Source organism: Columba livia, chromosome 11 (assembly GCF_036013475.1).
Source record: "Columba livia isolate bColLiv1 breed racing homer chromosome 11, bColLiv1.pat.W.v2, whole genome shotgun sequence".
In the NCBI taxonomy this organism is placed as follows: domain Eukaryota; kingdom Metazoa; phylum Chordata; class Aves; order Columbiformes; family Columbidae; genus Columba; species Columba livia.
Window position 1 is genome coordinate 9,765,348 of NC_088612.1, and position 23,236 is coordinate 9,788,583.

At 41.3% G+C, this 23,236-nt stretch overlaps 1 protein-coding gene across 13 annotated transcripts in view; it reads right to left on the reverse strand.

Moving 5' to 3' along the window:
• ADAMTS17 (ADAM metallopeptidase with thrombospondin type 1 motif 17) overlaps window positions 1-23,236 on the reverse strand; it is a 191,601-nt gene that overhangs the window by 13,430 nt on the left and 154,935 nt on the right. For 9 of the 13 annotated variants that reach the window (XR_010475409.1, XR_010475408.1, XR_010475412.1 and 6 more), the window contains exons 22-23: window positions 22,858-23,010; window positions 8,363-8,540 (exon numbers count right to left, since the gene is read on the reverse strand). Coding sequence is in view for 4 of the 13 variants with exons in the window: in XM_065076676.1 (XP_064932748.1) it covers window positions 5,221-5,372; window positions 8,363-8,540; window positions 22,858-23,010 (483 nt within the window). In the remaining 9 variants the exon portion in view is untranslated. Of the gene's footprint in view, window positions 1-921; window positions 5,373-8,362; window positions 8,541-22,857; window positions 23,011-23,236 lie in introns of those variants that run through there. The other 4 variants (XM_065076676.1, XM_065076673.1, XM_065076675.1 and 1 more) reach the window with 1 other exon arrangement.

Genomic DNA, 23,236 nt, shown 5'->3' on the forward strand with positions numbered 1-23,236 from the left:
TGAAGAGAGATTATACTTTCCTCCTGGTACTTTTATGCCAGAGCACAAGAGGTGTCTGAACCCAACCTGATCTTGGCTGAAATGTCTTCAATAAAAAGACAGCTGAGATCACAGGGAAGGACAACTGGCTTCAAATCATCTGGTTTCTTGGTTAGAAGACGGGGATTAGGAGTAAGAGAAAACCAGCAAACTGCTACATGCAAAATAGGCAAACTAAGTATATAAGCCTACTGGATTTATAGAAGAGATATTGGCACGTACCAGGAAAATTTCAAGCCAAATATATGACACCATTCCTTACACCCCTCCCAGCCACTGCCATATCCCAGCTTAATGTAAAGCCTTTTGGCTTCCAAAGGCTCATAGCTATTTTTTATTGTTTAAACAGGTCAACAATTGCAATCGTATCTTGACTCCAGGCAATACACAAACACAATGATGTGTTAATATACAGCAACACTTGGAGTTTCTACAATTTTGCTGCTGTTAATAGTCATATGTAAGATCCTAGCTGGATTGGTATCTCCTACCTCTGAAAACCAGGGAGCCTATCAGTGTTGTGCCATTACCAAGAAGCCAGCGTGAGATCAGTAAATGAGCTCTATTTTTAATATAAGTATAAATTCAATTTCTGGAAATCATTTTGGGAGGAGGACTCTCACACCAACTGTACTTTGGCTTGTTTTCCAGGCTGCTTTAGAAAGGTGCTGCTCCCATCTCCAAGAAATGTCCTTTTAACAAGAACTGAGCTGTAATAGGATATGGGTGATGGCACCTTTGTAAGACAGGATGGGAGAGGATCCTCCAGGCATATCTGTGGGCAGCTATCTGCCAAAAATACCTTCAGCATGCGGAGGGGGGGAATTAAATAGTACAAAGATTCTGGCTAGTGCCTACAACAAAGACATCCAAAACACTTGGCACTGAAGTAATTCTGTTTATTTGACACCAGGGAAGTGTGCAGCTCGGTTACGCAGACCCCTTCCAACGGATGGGATAGTTTTGCTCCAGTATAAATTTCCACATGCTCAGCAGCCAGCATTAGCAGGTTGCCCCTGCGGAGCAGCTACCATTAAACACACAACAAGCTTCCACTTCATCTCAGCTCCAACATACATCGAAAGCCATCTTTCTCAAAAGCACTCCCAAAATGCTTCTCCCCCCATGTATGAGCTTTGGCTTCCCCGCAGCCTGCGCAAGTGTCCACAGAGATACCCCAGAGCCTGCCTCGCTCTTTCCAGACAGGCATTTTCTACATCTGTGTCACCGACCACAGACCTCGCAAGGCATTCATCAGGTATTAACATTCCCTGTGCTTTATTTTGCAACCCAACCGCGACAAGACCCATCATTTCTTGATTTGTTAGCACACTGGGAACTCTGAGATGCCAGAATTTTTGTGACAAATCACCTTTTACACCTACCCCAGCTATCAAACAGTTTGCCTTGACTCAAATAAATCCCATCTCAGTCCAGGATAGACGGATGCATAATGTACTAATTACAGATTCATTCCCTTCTCTTAATTTTCCTGCTAGCTGTTTGGTTTCTTTGTATTTTTTTTCAGTTCAGAAACCTTATTAAAGTTGTTATGGAAAAAAATAAATTTATTATTCAACAGACTCATTTTTTTCAAAATTGAATGATCCTATTTTCTTTTTTTTTTGATTTGCATTTACAACTGGTTCCATTCCTTTTGACTGTTTTTATCTTTTCTATTTATAACCAGCACCAAAAAGAAAATTACCATGGATACAGTACATATGCAAATTAGCTAATGGAAAAATATATACATTTCACTCTGTAATGAAAAACTTAAATGATATTATTGCCATGGAGAATATATCCCTGTATTATAATAAAATATCAAGCAATAATTGACTGCTAAGATTCCTTCCCACTGACAAAAAATAGCACCATACATGAGAGAGTGAGAATCTATACTCAATAACACAACTGTGCAACTAGAAATGTACAGTACTTTAGCAACAGTACAGAGTATTGTTTACAATATGGAAATACCACCACTGTAATCAAAAGAGCGTCAATCTCTCAAGAACAACTAAAAAGAAGTATTGTCATAGATACACTGAAACAAACAGCTTTCTTTTCACCAGTATGTAGTAACTGAGGGCAGAGCAGAGCTGTAAATTCATAGTAAAGCTCCTACAAAATTATACAAAACAGAAGTGCAGGAGTATTGAACAGAATTAAACTTTTTTATTACTATTATTTTTTTTTTCGGCTATTATATAATGGGACGGCCGTCATCACTTGAAGTAAGAGAATGTAATAAAATGGAGCTGTGTTGTGCCATTGGTTTTTAATTCATGTTGGTTTCTGATCATTAAAAAAAAGGGTGATGCACGCTAACCTATGGGCTGGGGAGGGCAAGTAAGGTGTTTCTTTCTCAGTGCTCTGACATTCAAAAGCGTTCTTTGTGAATTTCTTAGGTAGGACCCAGAACTTGGACCCAAATGTCCCTTGAAGTCCAGGACCTTGTGTATTGGGACTGGTCACAGGTCTAACTAGCCTAGCATCTTGTTCTAGACAGTGGACAGTAGTGAATTTTTAGTGAAAAACATAAGAATTAAAAACCTTCCTCTCCTACGCACCTTTCTAGGAGCCCACCTTTTGCCTAGAGAGGGTGACAGATGAGCACCAGAAGAAAAAATTACCCCTGCTATTTAAAAGCACCTTTGATTCCTATTAATAACAAACACACATATTATTCTTCCAAGATTTAAAAAAACCAAAAAAAAAAAGAACCTGGTGGCAAATCCTTCAACAGCCCAACATGAGTATTAGGAATGCCCAAAACGATCAGCAAGGGGGATGGTGTTGCATGGGGCCAGGCCACTCCATGGGCAAATGTTGCTCATTAAAAGAAAACCAGCCAACTCCAAAGCAAGGGAAGGATGAGGATGTAAAGGGACCCAGCTCGGCCAAACTGCTGTGGTGGCAGGGAGGCAGCACTGTGATAAATCAGGTCCTCTGGGCTTTGTCTAATCTCTTAGAGCTTTCTCATTAGCAGTTCATCTGCCTGTTAATTTGCCTAAATTGAAGATCACCATGGTATTGCCTAAAACTTCCCTGGCACCCCTGCCAGCAACATTTTCCACTGACTACTTGCTAAGTAGTTACACAACCTTTGTGTTTGGGCTACAGGGTGGGATTAACAGAAGAAGGAGGTTTGATCCTGACTGTAAGATGCCAAAAGAACATCCAGTATAATAAAAAACAAGTTGGAATCATTTCCCTAATAGAGAAAATCATCTGGGGCATTGGAAAGCAGATCTGTTTGAGACAGGCACTTGAGAAAAAAATGTGTGCAAAAGCGCCTTTGTGCATACAGGCCAGCCCTGGTGTGCACGCAGGCTCGTTTGCACTAATTAGCACAGATGTGAATGTGAATCCCACATAGTATTAGTCTCTTCATGAGCATTATGTGCTTGAAAAACTTAGCCCTTAATAAAATGCTACTAAGTAATTCCAGTGAAGTCCTGGATATTGAAAGGCTTTTAAAAGGAAGAAAAAAATCACTTTAAACGTATGTTAGGTCCTAAGAATCTTTATACCTCCTTGCATTGAAAAAAGGAGACAACAGCAATAAAGACAACTTGAGGACGGGTGTGAGCTGCAATCCAGACTGGCCCAGGGCTTGGGGGCAGGAGCTGGGCTTAGTTCTGTACTCATCTCCAAAGAGTAAAACAGTGACACGAGTTCTAGAGCGAGTACAAAGCTGCAATTCATCCAAACAGCTCTGTTCATATCGTGAAGAGTGGGCTGTAATTTAACCACTGGTCTTGGACCCTGGCAAGGGAAATGATCCGTGTTGGAGCAAGATATGACGGAGAGACATGGATCTGTAGGGCTAACGGTGGGGACAACCTCTGCCCCGGGCAGAGCTCCTGTTTCAAGTCTGACATCTCAGAGAGGAGTTGGGTTTAAAGTGCAGAGAGATGCAAGAGAGTATCGTGTACGCAGCACTGATAGTACCAGTCCGATAGCACCAAACCTGATAGCACCACAAAAGACAGGAAGCACTAAAATACAGTGAGTAAAATCCTAACCCTTACTGAAAACAATGGAATTTTTACCCTGACGGCTTCAGCAAGCTCAAGATGGAGTGTCTTGTATCCCTGACTACTTTTGACTCAAAAGGCTGCATAACCTCAGATGTATACAGGAGTCCTGCTCTCCACTCCATCCTTCACACAAAGTTTGTTCCAAATCCTGTTTCTGTACCAACCCTGTCCAGTTTCATGGTCCTCTTACAAGTAAAAAAAACCCAAAAAACAACCAAAACAAAAAACATTCAGTCTCATTATCTGATTGACTTCTAAGAACTGGAGGGAGATCAGACCAAGCAATCCCTCAGCAAGCTCTACTGGATGAAATGATTTCTGGTTCCTCCCATCTCATAAAAATGGGTCTTGTTAAAAATATCTACTGCTGTTAAAAAGCTTCCATTTCATTAAGCTCAGAGAAAAATTAGGTTTCATAAAAGAAACTATATTATTCTGGGGAAAAGAGAGAGAGGATTGTTCTTTAAAATTAGAAAGAAAGTCTCTATTAGTTGCTCTAAAAAACATGACTTGGAATGTTGGACATAATTATACTGAGTTTTCTGCAGGAATTTCAGAGATGTTCATCCTCTGCTATCAGTTTTCACAAGCTTTTACAGCAAATCCTCTCTTTAAATTAGGCCTTTCATTTATGTGTGTCCCTCCAAGCCCACTCCACAGTGGGATAACTGTTGGGAATTGAAAACATCAGATGAAAGCCAAGATTAAAAGATTAAGTAATGTCTCTACCTTCGCTGAATTACTTTGCCAGAGGCCTTCCTCCATGGAGGTACCCATAACCTTAGTCAAGGTAATCACTTTGCAACTCTTGTCCTTTTCTTTAATGGTAGCAAGCCATCCAGTGGCTGGTGATTTAATATATTAAAGTAAAAAGCATTAATGAAAAATGTAAGGATGTCAAATTATGATAAAATGATTGGCTCCTCGAGATACCTTTTTCTGTTTTGTTTTTTTTTAAGGTGGATGAGTGGATTACTTTGGTATCCAGTCTGTAGAATCAGTTTCAAGTCTTATTAGGTATGCTTTGGAATCCACCACATTGTAGCAACTCATGAAGTTCCAATACTCAGACCTACTAGTCCGTGATTTACATACAAATAGGTGTAACACCCTAAGAAGTAGCACAGGTTCATTAACTCTTCTGCTGCATCTTGTTTGCATAAAAGTCTCTGCAAGTCTGGCAACAGCGCTGATACCACCGCATGTCTTGGCACAGGTTCTTCTCGCGGATCACCCTGCAGTACACTGTCCACTGGTCGCCTGTGCACTTGTACGTGAGAGCAGCTTTGGACAAGAAAAGAGAGGAGAAACTAGCAGATTAGCCAGAGAACAGCACTGCGGGTGTGATAAAAATCACTGCACATGAGGAAAGAAAGGGCCAGTCTCGCTGTCGGCACTGGATCAGATGATGGTTCTACCGAAATATCAGGCTTTTGGAAGCGCTCACTGCAAGGGTGTAGCTGGACACGACTGCAGGAGCACAGGCCTCCTCACATTGTCCCTGTTTTGTCTCAGTGACAAACAGGCCTGGATGACCAAACCATCTAAAGCGCTGGCATAGATTTAAGCCCCTGAACACCTCACAGTGGTCAGCGGGAAGCTGTGTGCTCCCAGGAAGGGTGCTTTGCCAAGGCGCACTGTCAGGAGTGGCCATTGTCCTCTGGGTGGAAAATACTTTTACAGAGCAGCAAAATCAAACCCAGTTTGATGGATGTAAAGCTAAATTAATAGGAACTGAAATTAATAGTTCTTACTGTAGCAAAACCAGTAGGACAACAGTTAGCTATTGGGATGGGGGTTTGGATGGCAAAAACTTGACAAAAATTCATGTATGCAGTGAGTGCTTTTTATGGCATGTCATTTATAAATTGTATGTAGTGTTCTTACAAATGCTGTGATAACTGGAAAATCTTCTAAATGAGTATTGTGTTCTCCAAGGTTGGGAAAAAATGGTCAAATTAAAGACCTCATCTCTGCAGAAAGAGATTAGCTTTGAGTCTGAGTGCCAAGCACCAGAAAATGATGGCAGCAAAATGGGTAGGAATGTTTATCCCCGAAGCTTCATTCAGTTGGAAAAGATGCAAAAGTTTGACAGAATCTGACGAAATGAAGTTGAGCTGTCCCAGAAAAAAAGGAACATGAAACCAATTACAAAAGAACCCAAACAACCAATTGTGAGAAAAAAAACTGAGTGGAAGTTACCATCCTAAACAGAGCGAGGGTAGAATTACTATATTTCTGAGTCTGCCAGCAGTGGAGGGGCTTTTCAGGGGGGCCAGATCTGCAGCACTCCCCACTAGCTATGGGTCCAACCAGGCAGAGTGTTCAGAAAACGTGATGTAGCTGAAAAAATTATACATCTTGCAAGAACATCTGAGATATATCTTATGAATCTGAGACGAGAGATTTTATAATAGAAAGACACTGAGCCACAAACAAGGTCAGGGCTCTCATAGTTTAGAGGTCCAAGGTTCCTCATGCATTGTGAAGTAAGACAGGAACCATGTCCAGGAATTGACATGGGTCAGGTTCTGAGGGACAGAATGAAACACCCGCCGAATGTGTCTTCACTGAGGGACACCGGACACAGATGTAAAAGTCAGGTGAGGTGAACTCCACACTTAGATACTTCTGAAAATGCTACTTGGGATGAAAAACATTCTGGAGTCAGGACAAGGCAATACGGGTTTTGTAGACAACCAGCGTTTGTTTCTGTGTAATTTTTTGTGAGGTTTCCATTGTAGCAAATAGAAAATTTTGTTTAAAGATAATCCAATGAGAACTTGTTTAGAAGCAGGAAGAACAAAACACTCGATATATCTTTCTGCTAATATCAAATACCATTGTTTCTGGCCCTAGCGATTCAATCCCAAATTACTTGCAGATTATTTTCAGCAGGGACTTGAACCTCCTCAGTCTTTTGAGCACATGAGCTTTTTATTGCTTTGTCCTAAAATGTGAATTAAGATGCATTTCTTGTCTCATCAGTGTATCAAGGGCTTACTTCTCAAATTAAATGTTTCACTTCCACTATATTCTTAGTGCTAAAATATCTGGAAGTATTCTCATATGTTCTTAAAGAAAAGGGGTTTGAAGTTCCTCAGTATGACTGCATTTGCAAGAAAAACATTTCCCATATTCTTTTAAACATCTGTTAAACTTTTAGGAAACAAATTTCAGTTCAGAAGCTTCAAGTCCAGTCCTAGTTTAAGTGTTGTTTAATACTGGACAGCGTTATTAGAAAACGGTTCACTGTTACTTAGCAGCTCTTGCTCTTCATGTGTATCAGAGGCTTCTCAGCCTACAAGATGGCTCTGCTGAGAGAGTGGAGGTTGTTCTTTTTGGTAAACTCTTTGCAGCCTTGTTTACAACCCAGCCTCTTGTACGGAGAAGTAATGGCAAGCACCAATGCGGCTGTGTCAGTGTAGGTGACGGCTGAGTTTAACTTCATCTTACTGGTGATGATGTGTGAAATGTGAAGAAACCAGTTTGGTTCTTGGTGCTGTGGTTGAACACACAGGGCTTAAAGTTTGGAAGTATATATTTTCATCCCCTTCTAAACTGAGAAAATATGAAGTGGAAAATCATGGATTCCCACAATTTTTTATTAACAGGAGCATTCTTAACTAGAGCCATTTCTTAAACACAGTGTTAAGGTGTTTTGGGAAACAGATGACTTATCACCATATTCTCATCTCAGCCAGGTACACGGGGTTGCAGGGAGGGTGAGGGCAGTGACAGAAAATCAAAGGGTTCACAGAAAGAGGCTGGATGCTTTCTTGCCTCCCTGGGTGAATTAATTCATGAAACCACTTTCTTGGCAGCAAGTGAAAAGGAAAAAAACAGCAATGCTCTTACTTGTCAAGGTCATGTACTTTTCTTGGGGCACAGGTGAATAAATTATCATACTTTACACTCACCACAGCAAAACCAGGGTTTGATGGTGTTTATGAAGAGAAAGACATGCCTGTCAGCTCCCTCACCTCTGCGATCAGTCAATCAATCACCCACCATTTGTGTGCTCCTGTTGGTCTCTCAGGTCTGTCCACTACTGAGTGGTCCAGCTTGGGCCAAGTGTGGGGCAGGGATCGATGGATAAGAGAGGACCTATCACACTAGACCTTTAGTCTAGAGTCTGACTGGGGACCCTGTTCTAATTTCTGTCCCTGAGCAATCCTCTGAAGCCCCGCTTCTATCACACTGGACACACCGGGACACTGGACTTTGTCTGGTCCTTTGCAGGTGGCATCTTCCCCCCAACACCCCTCACTCACCAAGTCTGGGCGAGGTAATTGTGTTGACGTTTATCTTCTCATTGCAGACCTCTTGGTGGCACTGCCTGTAGGCCGCTGGCTTGGACAGGACAGGGCACTCATTGCCGTGGCGCCCGGTGACCTTGTGCATACACTGGACCACTCGTGACTGGAGGCCCTTCCCACAGGTTGAGGAGCACTGGAGGAGAGAAGGCACTGAGATATGGCCCAAGAAAAGTAGCTTCAAAATCACATACACACATACAGCAGAAAAATCACTGCCAGAGCTGAAGTGTGCAGGTCACTATGGCGCTGAGGACTCAACCACAGGGGCATCGTGTCAGCCAGGGACCCTTCATGCTGCTGTTGCATTTGTCCATAACGATTTTGCAGCTTCAGGAAGTGCTGTAAGCAGAGGAACTGTCCTGGCACAGGAAAAAAAGCTGTTGTCTTTCTGTGTGGCCTCACTCCGAGTCCACCTACACCAACTGTCCCTGTGGATGCCCATGAGGTTCAAGCAGACAGAGATGCAATTCACTCCACCAGCCACAAAGAGGCAAAGCTGGAAAACATTTACTGCTTAATTATGGACCAGCAGCTTCCATCTCCCTCTGTATGAGGGACCCAGTAGTGCTGGTTGTCTTGGTTTAAAAGCCCTCTCCAAGACTGGGATGGTCTAACAAGGCTTCCTCCACAGACAAGATGATCATTGCCAGGTACTGATATAAGATAAAACCAAGGATTACAACAGAGGCAGGCAGCTCCTACTGCATGACCAGACCTCTAGAGAAGCTTAGTTCCAGTATACAAGAGAACACATCAGGTATTCAAGTATTCACTCTCATCTATCCTTACTAACCGTCTGGCACTTGTCTGTCTTCCTGGAAGCAATTGCAAATTGTATTCCATGAGTTTTGGCTTCTATTAGCCAGGAAGACCAGCCTGTTTATATGCTCCTTGTTGCCATACGACTGGAGTCCCTACCTCTGCCTCCCTCTTCCTTTGGCCCAGTCACTTGTGATTTACAATGTCCTACTTGCACACTGTTCCATTTTAGTAAAGCAAACACAGTGAGCACAGTGAGGTGCACCAGCTGGAGTTAATAAAAGAACCTTGTATTTAAAATAAAGAAACAATGTGTTGCAGAACTTTGGTAAGATTCCTGTTTCTCCGAAAGCCACACAAAAGGAAATGATGGGAGAGAGGAGGAGATGAGGGAAAACTCAGGAGATATAATTAGGATGATGTAAAAAAGATCTTGTTTGCTGAACAAAGTCAGCTCTCTCACTGAAAAACACCATCACCTCAGAGCAGTAACTCTTAAAAAGGGCACGAAAAGGCTCAAAAGATGAGCACCATTGAGGTTGGACTGAAATTCAAGTACGAAGGATGTGTACGCAATGTAAGACTGGGACCCAGGGGTAAAAGAACACATGTAGGCCTCCACCTTTCCCATCTACGGGGAAGTACAGGAGAGCTGCTGTCATTTTGTTCTGTTAGTGTCACAAGAAACTCCTGCTGCTTCCCAAAGACCATCTGACAGAAGCAGCACAGCTTTGCTCAGGGTGGAGCACAGGGAACTTTTCCTTCCTGGGTGAATCACTGGAAGGCCTGAGAAAAAATCACCTCAGATGCACAGGATCATGTAAAACAGAACTGATGCAGTCCCGCTTCAGACAACATAGTGCAGAAATAACTTTACACAATGCGAACAGTTTATTTCTAGGTAAGAGGGGCTGCAGGATCAGTGAATCCCATTGTCAAAAATAACAGACTCTCTATCTAATTTTCTTCTTTAGTCACTCATATTAGTGTCTGTTAACTAAACAGGCTTCTTGTATTTGGTGTACTTATCAAATTTGTATTTGCTTTTCTCTTAATTTTCCCCCTATATTCCACCTGCTCTTTTTTGCTATTCTTTCTCTCAGTTCATTTCTCTGGGACTGAATTTCTCTATTCTGGTGCAGATCCCCTCTTGACTTTGTCACTGGGTCACCCTGGTGTGCAGCTTACCTCTGTGTTTCCAGCTCTGCAGCCCCCTCCAGGACCTGATTATTGTATTATGAAGGTAGCTGTTGTGCTTTATTGAAATTTTACATGTATTTTGGAACTTCTGTTTGTTGTTGTTGTGTTTATTTGTTTCCCCTTTTCTTTACCTTCTTATTTCAATTTAGGATCAACACACTAGATTACAACAGATTTTTTTACACTTAGACTTTCAGATGTTGAATTTACATCAGACTTTTATCACTGTCTATTAATACCTCAACAATGGTTATGGTATTTAGAATTATGCGGAATGAGCCCTTCCCTCGTATGCCCTACAGCGAGCTATTCCAAGAGCGATCATTACGGTCCCTTATTTAAAACCCCTTCATAACGTGAGTTTCTGCAGGCATTTCATTAGTGTTGGGTGTCCCTCTGCTCTTCCCAGCACTGTGTAACCCCTGACTTCTACCAGTCTGGAAACCAGTCAAGCATGGCCATTGCATTTGGATTTAAAGTTAACAGTTTTTTATCCTGATAAACACAACTATTAGGCCCTTCCACTTCACTAATCATATGCAACCTCTAATCCTCAGGATTTCAACGGCACTTTCAGTCTTCTGAGAGTTTTACTAATCCTCACAAAACTCTTTGCAAGGGGAGTGAATTGTACATCCATTTTACAAACAGAATAGCTGTTACCACACAGGCATAAAAATAACACATCCAGACCATGGGGTTCCTTCACATGACTGTATCATAATGAGTCTGAAACCTCAGCCTCTGGCTTTTAGGCACTCTCTGTGCTTACCAATGCTCTTAAGAGATGGGGAATAAAAGAAAGAAGGAAACAAAGAAAAAATAATTTTCCTCGTAAGGTGGATAAGGTTTTCAGATACCAACATACAAACACTCGCCCACCTTTGCCTGTGTTCCTGTCTCTGCGTTTGTTAACCAGCAAGGAGGGCAAGCAATGAAAATTTTTCCACAGACACTGCCAACTCCAGTCCTTAGACAAATAACAGCAGAGTTTTTGCCCGAAGCAGTTTTATTCCTTCTCCTGAGAGACTGGGATCATCACCTATGCTACGCAATTAGCTTTTCACAGCCAGGAAGACAGATTTTAACATCTTTCTTGAGCTCTTTTGGGCTTGGCAGCTAAATGAAGGTTGGACATCTGGCTCATTTTAAGATGGAATTTTCAACTCTGTACTTGGATGGTCTCTTTCCTAGGTATATCAATAGGAAATAGGAATAGATACAAAATACATACAAAGGGGTGATTGTTACTCATGCTGCACTATGAAAAGAGGATATCATTAAAAGAGGCGTAAAAATCAAACACCAACTGCATAGCAAATTCCCATAAACACCTTCCCTCCTGCTCTGGACAGCTAAACACACTGCTATGGTCTCCCTATTCCTAAATATTTATGGAGCAATAAGCATATCCACAGAACAATTTTCAGGGTTAGATTCACTCTGTGCCCTCTGATATAGAACCCTCAGGCTTGGACACAGGTTATGAGGAGTTTGAGTTGGGAATGCTGGGAGGCTCCAGTGCTGCACGCTGAAACTGCACTGGTCGTATTGAAAATGCTGTTGATGGACACTGGACTTTCGGGGGCAAATATTGAGTTCTTACATTGCTATTAACAAACACGGCCTGAAAATCAGAAAAGCCTTTCTAAGCATTGATGTAACTCTCAAGAAACACACATGTTTTGATGCCATGATGAAGTAAAGTGATCTGTGAGTGCAGAAGACTCGTTCTGGAACCTGGTTTGGAGCTGTGTGGGTCTCCACCTGCCACCTGAGCTGCTACATGCGTACAGAGAGACAAACCCACAAGGAACTTGCCTACTCTGGGAAGCTGGGGACTTGGACAAGTGGTTGAATAGAGATGCTGATGTCAAATAAAGAAGTGTTTTTTTCCTTCCACCATGTATTGCCAGTGATATCACCATCAGAAAAATGCATACGCAGAATTCATGTAGTTTAACCATAATGCACTGAACTGACAATATAGTCATTGTAAACTGGAAATCCACCCACAGGCAAAGATCAAAGGATTGTTCAGCACTGCAAAAAAAAGAGGGTTAATGAACAGTTACAAAAAGGGAACCTAATGAGAGCCCTTGTAACTCCCAGTTCAAACGCTGCTTGAGAAGGCACAAGGAATACAAAAATGCCTCCATTCACATTCTTTGGCAGTAACAAGCAAGCCAGTGGGGATATCCAGAAGGAAATAAACTCACAAATTGTCAAGGCAGCAGCTGCATTCATCAGCTTAAAGAAGATTTACTCACTGAAAAACTCCAACCTTAAGACTAAGCTATGATTTTTCAACTGGAATGCTATTTCCACCTTAGGATACTGATATGAAAGCTTGAACTCTAGCAAAGGTGCTGACAGATGTCTAATTGCTTTGAAAGCAAATGCCTCAGGAGAATATTAGGTATTAAACCAGAATGAATTTACAGTAAGTGCTGAGATATGTCAGGGACTTCATCAACTCCTGATCTACAAAGGATACGCAGAGAAAGAGAGAGGAATAAGAATGAATGTAGCCAGGGCAGGGCTGCTGTTGGGCAGCTGGAGGAACACACAGGAGAGACCAGTGCAAAGAACCCCTGTATTGAGACTTAATTAAGGGGACAGTAGAAGGTCCAGATTTACCACAACAGAGGACAGGCTGTGATCTGCTGAGATTTGAACAGGATAATGAACCACTGCTTATGTCTTAGCTGAGGGCTGCTGGGTAGGCAGGGATGCATTCAGACGATGTGTCACTTTTAGAACTATCACTTTTCTAACCGCCAGGAGATAGATGCTAGTCTTTTTTGTAAGAAGAGACTTGCTTTTTCCAGCAGAAGGTCATAGCATCCCTTCAGTCAATCCTGAACATACTCCAATATTTAGAAAGCTGATCTGTTGGAGGGAGATACAGTTCAAGATGACTGTCATAACTAAGCTGAAGGCAAGATTTTTTTTTTTCTTTATTAATCATTCTGCAGTCATCTGATATTTAAAGATACTGGTTTGTCCCCTATTTGCTGAAAGTTGCTGAAGCCAAGGATAACACTATGGCTAAAGCTCTAATATTCAGAGATAGAGTCACGCTTTACTGACTTCAGAGTTCAAGTATTTCAAGGCGTTAAGATAGGGTAGAGTGTTTTTTCCCCCCAGGGGTCTTATTTCTTGCCTCTATGAAAGTCAGAAAGAAAGCAAGACAAGTTCCTATTAATAACATTCTAACACAGCATCTGAGATGAAGGACAAATGTCCTGTAATTGCTCCCTTCCTGAGACCTTAATAGTATACATGTGTGTGCTCTGAAATGTCAGTGCTCCACACACCTCAACATCAGGCTTTTTATGAAAAGCAGCATGCAATGTGCTTTCATAAACACCAGGTCAATTTTCACCATGGCATCATGCTAAAGAAAGAGATCTCTGTCTTCTCACTGATAAGATCTAATTAGCCCAAAGCTAACTGTAAGCTGTTTTTCAAGCTTCCTTGTTATTTTCTTTTCTTTTCTCCTTTTTTACCTTCTTTTTGAACCCCAGATCTGTAAAGAGAACATATCTGGTCTTGCTTGCAACAATCTTTCATTTAGAAACTTTTGTGAAATGACTGATTTGTTTAATTTAGCCAAGAAAAAATGCATACCCTTCTGATTCAGTATGTGAAGAAACAATAAATTACAGCAGAAAATGCTCATGGCTGATGTGACAGTATCTTAGAAGGAAAAGAAAGAAGCAATCTTTGCAGACTGCCTACAGCTGTGCTTTCAAATGGCATGACCCTAAGGAACAAGACCTGACCAGTACATCCAGCATGTCTCACTTCATAATTAAGCTTGACTTTGCTATTCTGAAAAGCTCCATTGTGTGCAGAGAGTTCAGAGATTAAGAACTGAATGCATGAATATTCTGGGTAGTGACAGTGCCCCTAAGTACTTGTGCAATGCAGCCCAGGTGGATGTTAATGAGGAGATGTCATTTAATTCATTATACCAATCAGACGGAATTTACTTCTCATAAGCTTTCAAACTGGATTTCAAGAACAGGATCAAGCAGAGATGTGAAATAATAAGGTAATGCCTACAGGGTGCCATGTTATAGCATGACACCTACAGCACGTGTGCAGTGCTTTGATTTGTGGCAGGTACAAAGTGAAATACTCCATAGCTTATTCCACCTGAAAAACTGCAAGGAAGTGATGCTGAAAAACACCTTAAGTAAAAGGCATAATAAAGCTAATTTTAAATATGCCAGATAGACACAAAAGTCGGGCTGACTGCTTGAGAATTTACCCTGCTCCTCAGCAGTGTGTGCTGCTGCCGCTGAGCGATGCTTTTATGGGCTACATGAGCTACAGTCCCACACCGACTTCTGTCACAGGTGTTAGCCTGAAAGAATGTCTTGGGAACCAAAACTCCACTGAAAGCATATTTTAGTGATTCATCAGTTAATGGCCAACGCTACCTAAATGCAATTTATTTTTAAAAAGTAATCAAACTCAGGACTCCCTTGGGATTACTTAACTTCAGCAAGAGGCTGCTTAGCTCTCTCATCTCAGTCCTGCCTGAGAGTTTTCTAGACAGGGAGCTGCTCAGCTTTGAAATGTATGATGCTGAACTAACACGGCATTTCATCTCTTTGCACAGTCAAACAAGGGATCACCAGCAGGCTGATATTAATAATTGCTCTTTAAAGATGTTCTGGAAGATTGTCACCTTAATGCCTCAGTCATCATAAATCTCAAAAGGTTGTTGGAAAGACTGCAAAATAATTGCAATCATTGCTAGTGATACATATTGAGTGCTGTAAGGATTTAAGGGGCAAAGACCTGTTCAGATGAGTAGTACAAACTTTAAATAGTGAATTACCTATTGTTCATATTTTTAAAAACACGCTGTAACATCTCAGAGTAACTCAGAGTAAATGAATGCCAATATGTAAATAGGCTTGCCTTTCATGCTTTCTTCTTTTTCATGTTAAAAAAAAGACTAAAGTAGTCATGGTGGAATTCCATTTCGAATCCACTGATCTTGGTTGGGAGGCTTCAATTCTCCATCAAAAACATGCACTTCATGAACTAGGCATTTAAATATAAATTATCCAAAAGGAAAAGTTATTCTTTCAATTAATAAGATCACTGGAGCCTGTGACAGAACATGCTCTACTTCAAACAAAACACTGATGAATAGGATCTTTTTGCAGCACATTCTCCTTTACTAAGGAACCATCAAACCAATTTGTACTGTGGATGTACCCAGAAACTCCTGCAAAGATGAGCTGTGCAAATTGTTGTGCAAACAAGGAGCAGCCACTGCCTCAAAGGCATGAGCAGGACTTGGTTTCTGTAGCGTACTGTCGCCAGGGGGATGACACGGCCATCCCGCACTGCAGTCAGCATCTCTTCGCTTTCCACGCCAAGGTTTCCAACTACAGCTGCACCGACCAAGGCTGGTAGTTAGCACACATCTAGATAGAGGTTCAGCCTTGTTTTAGTGCCATTACACAACATTTTACACCTCTGACCATGGCTAAATGTTTCACAGATAGGGGGACAAAGGTGGGATTTATCTTACTGAACTAGGTCTGTTCACATTCTCTTTGCAGTCAGCAGAGATCACCACATCAAAGGGCAATTCAGCCTTTGCTAAGGAAAGGAGATAAAACTACTACCTGATGACATGCCAGAGGAACAAACCATGGGGAACCACAACTAGTAGTACAACTCGGAGCAGTCCATAGGGGCAGCAGGTATGTTTAGGACACTGATGCTCTGGCTTCTTGTCATGCCCAGGATCAGAGAAGCAGAGGGTTTGAATACTAAATCTTGTTGAGTCCTCTCCTGTCGTATCCAGCTCTACCACCTTCTGGAGAACAACTGATTTGCATTGGTGAGGCCTGTACACGATCTTCCAACATCGGTTTCTAGCTGTGGTGCTGAATGTACATGAGGAACCGTCAATCGTGAAGTCATTTGCTGAGCCCAAGTGAGTAAGAGGCAGGAAAGGGTCTGTCAGCTGTGATGTGTGACTGCAGTTTTAAGTGACCACCCCTCCCACGCAGTTTTCTCTCAATTCAACAAGAAAAGTTATTTTCTCCAAGGTAGAAGAGGATGAAATTAGTTATGACCTTTATGAAGAATTAACAAGTTGTCCATAGTTTATCATAAACAGATGGCAGGTCAAGCCATGAATTTGTAATGAATGTTAGAACAAAGGACAGTTTGCTTCTATATTTATAACAGCTTTGGATATACCTCTCAAACCACAGCTGTCCTTGATTTACTCTTCTTATCATGTAATGTGAATTAATCATTAAAAGTGAGGCCTATACAGGATTTTGTTGATGTTCCCAAATATTTGGAACTCAGAAAACATGCCTTCCCGGCACTGGAAGATTGTATTTTTTTTAATTAATTAAAAAAAACCCTAAAAAACAACCATGCACACAAAAAACAACCAAAAGCCCCCAGCAAAAACCAAAACCCAACCCCAACACGTCTTTGGTGTACTATAAGTCTAGAGGTTTTATCTCTTAGAGAATACAATCTACTGTAACCCTGCCAAAACAATTAATTTGCAATTACAAAATCCTTGTTACCACCCACTGTGATGAATGACTGCTGATCTTCAGTATGAAACACCTCAATGTCTGGCACAAAACCAGTATGATTCTTACAGGAAATTAGATTTTTTTTTCCTCCCTTTTGTTAGTATCCTCTTGGGATGAGAACCTACAGCCTGTGTTTCATAGACTGAGCAAATAGTGTAAAGCAGTTGGCAACTATTGATGTCCAAGGAGGGCAGGTGGCTATAGGTAATTTTTCAGATGTGCTTCATCACTGCTGATGCTATTTAGCAGCAAGAATATTGTTTAACATCACACTTTGCCAAGCTGATCCTTACTAGTGCTTTCCACTTTCTGGGGTGTACAATCTTTATGAATCCAGTAGAAGTTGTGCCAGGTGGCCATATGAGATGTGAAGTGATAGAAAAAGACTTCTCCTCCACTTCCTCTCCTGGCTGACGCCTGGTTTGATATGTCATAAATTTCTGTTTTCACCTGAGAGCATGAACCTGTGATTGTTCCTACGCAAAACCCAAAGATCTTGCACAATCTGTCAGGTCAGATTCTGATCTGCAGGGCATTGGCATAAGCCTGTATTAACTTAAGTGGTTGAATTAATCTGGATTTACACTAATGTAATAGAGACCGATATCTGACCCACAGTGCTGAGTGAGATCCGTGGCCTGTGGCCAACGGGTTGTAGGGAAGAATGAAAGACAGTTACCCTGGATTTACATTGGGTTATCCAATATTAATACAGGCCTTAGTATTTACAGAGGACCTACTGTAACTGCAAAGAAAAAATATGGCAAAGCCAATATACTACAAGGCTTCTATGTATCTTTCTTCTTCTAAAAATCTTTTCATTGGGCTATGTAATATAATAGGTTAATGAGCTAAATTGTTGCCTGAGGGACCCAAGTTGCATGTTTAAACTTCTACCCACAAAGCTGAAAATGCATCCTTGTGGAAGTCAGCACTACGGATGGAGCTAGTGTATCTTGCTTGTAATTCTACCTCTACATTTGCACCTTAGTGCTTTCCCTGCTTCATTATTATCAGAGCAGAAGGGGAGAGAGCTGAGGACGTGTTTGGCGGCACAAGCACCAAACAGTCACTGGGGAGACCTTATTGGGGCCTTTCTGTACTCAAAAGGGGCCGACAAGAAAGATGGGGACAGACTTTTTAGCAGGACCTGTTGTGATAGGACAAGGCATGATGGTTTTAAACTAAAGGAAGGAGATTCAGGCCAGACATGAGGAAGAAACTGTTGTCCCTGAGGGTGGTGAGAGCCTGGCCCAGGTTGCCCAGAGAGGTGGTAGATGAACCATCCCTGGAGACATCCCAGGCCAGGCTGGACGGGGCTCTGAGCAACCTGAGCTGGTGAAGATGTTCCTGCTCATGGCAGGGGTGGCACTGGATGAGCTTGGAAGGTCCCTTCCAACCCAAACTATTCTATGGTTCTGTGATTTTTTGGACAGATGTTTTCCAATGTGTGAGTCACGTCAGGCTCCAGTGCAAAGCTCAAATCCCACAGCTGGTCCCTTCAAGTGCAGCTGAAAGCAGAAGAATGGTACAGACCTTCCCAGAGAGCCACATGCATAAAGACACATTCTCTTCACTAGCTGCCTGCATTCTTCACAAGAATGTAATCCTTGACATAAAGTTTGTCAGCAAAATGCAATTCATCATGAAAGAATGAACTACTGTCTTGCTAAAGCATCGAGAAACATATTTTCAGCAGCCAAGGAGTCTGAGGCAAGTGTTGGGAAACTGAGAAACCTATGTTTGTTCTTGTCAGCCACAACAAAAATGTAAAAATGCTTCCAGTGTTTGAACATTTAACAGCTCAGATTTCAAACAAGAAGGAACTATTTCAAAATACAAAGAGTGTGTGAGATGTTTGTTTCTTTAACTGAATGCAAACTGGATGTGGAATTTCCTTTTGGAAGAAATGATTGAATGGGATGTGGCTGGATTCCTGTTTGTATATTGCATCATATATAAAAAAGGATGATATAATGAATTGTAATTCTGAAGAATCCAGGCAACAATGAAAAATGATTTCAGGTTAACACCTTCAGTGGGTCTCTTATCTTTCTACTAGGTTCAAAAACTCTCAGGCCAGGAACAGAGTTGTTATATGACTCATAATAACAATGCTGTGTTGGTGCTAACGAAATGCTACAAATAATACATCCCTTTAAGATAAGGGGTTTAAAATAGAAGCTGCAGTAGTGCTGCAAAGTTGCAAGTTGAATAGCAGTGGTAATGGAGGTTACACATGGTTACTAGCACCAGAACAACACTGTCTCTTTAGATTACAGTACACAGTCTCAAGCACTGACTAACAAAGGTAACCTCAAAGATATTAAAATGACTTTACAGACCTGGTCCTATGTGCTTGCAAAGTGAACTAGATATATTAGTTCCTCATGCAACACTTGAAATATGCTGCAAATACATTGGGAATATACAAATATCACAGCCAAGACTGCTTGCTAAATCTGTTCAATTAGCGCCAAATGCTTTCCACAGCTATAATACACAGTAAGGACCATCTGCAAATAAATCTGACAGAAAATGGAATAAAATTCCTCTTCTTCAGAGCGTGGACAGAGCTGCAGATTCATTACTAAGGCCAGTGGACAAGGTTTTGGATGGCAGGTGCAAATTGAAGATCAGCACGGCCATGTCTCCAGCCCTTACCCCTGCTACAAAGAAGTGGATCCAGGGTCTGAGAACATAAACCCACAACTCGTCTGGCATAGATCTGAAGATTTTACATCTGCCAACTCTTGCAACTTCTGAATGCAACAGGATCCAAGATCTTATATAGGATAACCACATCTATTGTTGTGAGACTCAAGGTGAGTTATGTATATAGGGCTGGGAGGACCTTAGGGAAGTTATTCTTCTCATGCACAGAGTCCATGTATTCTATAAATACTACTACTAATAATATAAAAATAACAGTCTGTCATTACCACCCAAACAGCCTGTTCTATTTACAAGCTGTATTTAGACTTGACTTTTTAAATGAGGTTTTGCCTCTTTCTTACATTACTTCCTGGTATCTTTAAAAGATCTTGTTTGGGGAAATTAAGGATTGGAGGCCAAGTCATCATGCAAGCTGTTTGCACATAAAGCATCAAAGCCCCTCATTTTAATATCTGATTATTACTACTGTTAGATAAATCTTGCTTCCCTGATGATTCTTAATAAGTAACATATGCACCATGCATTAATTGCAAAAAAGTTGTTGCTTGTTCTGAGATCAATTTGTATTAACAGAAGAAGTTTCCCCTCTCAGTCAGCACAAAGCTCTCACACAGTGATTTTTACAGCACAAGCAACAAATGTTTTACAACAGAATTTTGCCCTGAAAGTATGAATTTTAAAGAGTTCACTACAATCTAACTGCTGCAGACTTTGTGTTTCCTTGAAGAAGGAACTGTTTAAGCCAGACAACACCAAAGAGGAGTTTGCTGATAGCTGTCAAGGCTCTCCTCCTAAGTCTAAGCCCTGCATTAAAGCTTCTGGATCCTCATGATGAAAATCCCCCGCCCAGGATTTGCAAAGAACTGAATTCCACACCAAGCATCTCAGTTATCTGGGTTTCTGGGATAATACATTTTCTTCAAAGAACTGTATCTACCCATACCCTTTTCCAGCAATCCAGTTTTGCCTTTTGTTTATCCCTCTACTCACAGAATAAGAATCTAATTCTGTGATCTAAGTGTCCAGTCAGAATTAACCAATATGTCTAGAATTTTAAATGCTCATTATGAACCAAATCTAAGTCCAAGAACATCCTGCTGGACTCACATGGGGTGAAATTCCAGGGAAGCAGAGAGCTGGCACAGAAGCAGGTCACATCGGCAGCACATGAGCTTTTGTGCCCTTCTGCACAGGGAGGATCCTGATCCTGAGTTCAGAATTGCAAATAACAAGTGATTTTGCACTGATCCTGTCCTGCTCACATGCAGAGACTAAATCCATCAACAACACTATTCAGTGTGACCCATGTGTGATTGCAGCCTTTCTAGCACTGAGCCAACATCTTTATCAGATTGGAACCATTCATACAATACTGAACTTCCAATCCATGTAATCAGTGAATACACAATTATTTCATATTCCTCCCTGTAAAGAGAATCCGGGTCAATTTGCATGCCCAAATGTTTTAAAATTCCACAAATAAATAAATAATGTTATTTCACCTGTTAACACACAGGAACTGTTTGTTTTGGCCAGCTTGCATGGACTGTGTGCGCCAGGTTATGAAAAAAATAATGTTCAATACTCTAAACACTCTGTGATACAAATTCTTGGCTCAGCGTAAATACAGACCTTTTGTATGTGGCAGGTTCTTAATGCATTCTCCAGCACTGACACCATTAAATTCATGTATCCATGACAGAATATATCTATAAATATTTGTAATTCCTAAACACAATGTAAAAAAAAATGCAATCACAGATAAGCCAATTCGCCCATCATGGGCCTCTGTTTCACTGGATTTTGCTTGCAGGAGTTTGGGTTTTTGGAAAGCAAAATGCAACTACTGTATTCCAGTGGTTTCTGCACATGCCGTACATTCCAGAACACAAAGTAGGTTTCTGTTTAAGGAATAGTACAGTTACAAAGATAAGATAAAACCAAACTGGAATATAATATTCCTGGGAAATTTTAGTTCTTTATGCAAACATGAAGTCAGTAATGTAAAGGATGCTTTATGTGCAACATTGGCAAAGACTGGGTTTCTCACACTGTCGGGCCTCCTTCCCAAGCAGAACTACCTGTTACTTTAAGATCAGAATGCAAATACAGAGCAGACCCTGCTCTGGTTCAATCCACTGCACTTGGGAATTAATTCCACTGATGTCACTGGAGAAACTAAGTTCAGACAGGCCTAAGTGAAGGTAAAATCCAGCCCTGAGGAAGGGACTGATGGTTTTGGCTCTGCCTTTGAATTCATGGCTTTCTTTCATTTCAGGTGGTTGGAATACATGTAGGACTGAACTAAGCCATGCAGGTTTCAGACAAGCATGAAATTCAGCTGCACAGCTCTAGTCTTGGAATAAAATAGTGTATGGTCTGACTCTGCATGTGGGACCTGCATGAGGCAAAGGAACAGAATTCAGCTGTGAGTTCTCTCAGTTGCCTTCTCTTTCTGTGTGAGTCTGCTAGGGCTTCCCTGCACTCTCCCCCATAGTATTCAATTTAAAAACAGTTATCCCAAACCTTCAGATTTATCACCTGTGGGCTAAGAAGACTAAGGTCCAACTTTCTTCTCAGCTCCACATTGATGCTTTGAGGGATGCAAAACTTTCAGCACAGCCCCCTTGCAGGATTTCCCTTTTTCTCAGTGAGCAGGTTCCTAATTCAAAGTACAAATTTTTAGCACATTTATGCTCAAGGAAACCAACTTCTGCTATTTTCTTTTCAGCTTGCCCAGGCTGGGCATGGGACATCTCCTTAGCTCCCTGCACTCCTGGAAGATACTGCTAATGAACTCCTTTCTGTAGAATTCAACCTGCTAGCCAGAACTGTTCAGAGTTTGCTTTTTGAAATATGGAACGCAGTTTCAGCATTGCTTATAAAGTAGCTTTTTGACAAGAGTCCACCTGCAGTGGGGATCTTGTGTAGGTTTTGCTTTTGGATGGTTAAGCTGTCAATTAATATTCATTTCTATCCTATTTGGAATGCCCCTCTCTAAAATTGCTGGACCATATCCATAAGCACACGTTGCAACGTTTGGGTCATAAATCGCAGAAGGGGAAAGTGCAAAACACAGCAAAAACTCCAGTCAAAACCAGTTAAGCCCTTCCTTTCCAAATATTTAAACCGCAAATTAACACAGACAGCAGACGGAGGCATAGCACTCTGAACATCTTTGCACTTGGGAAGAAAATACCACGTAGAGTTCACTGTTACCTTAGACCAGTCTCCCGTTTTCCATTCGTAACAGCCTGTGTGATCCTCACACTCTTCCTCATCTCTCGGCCTGGTGGCTGCATCACATTTTCCTTGAGAATTTGTGCACGTCACTGTTCTTTTCTGAATCCCCTTGCCACAATCTGCAGAGCACTGCAAAACAACAGGTATGTGTTTTCTGTTACATGATGCCTAGAAATGATAACTTTGGTCTTGGTAACAGAGCTAAAAGGAAAAGTGGGTTTTATGAACACAGAGAAAAACTGATAACCCTAAGATTTTCTCCCAATAATCTAAGCCCTTTTCAAACATAAAAGAGTAATTTGAAAAGCACGATATCTGCCTGTGAAATATTTTACTTACAAAAAATGGCAACTCT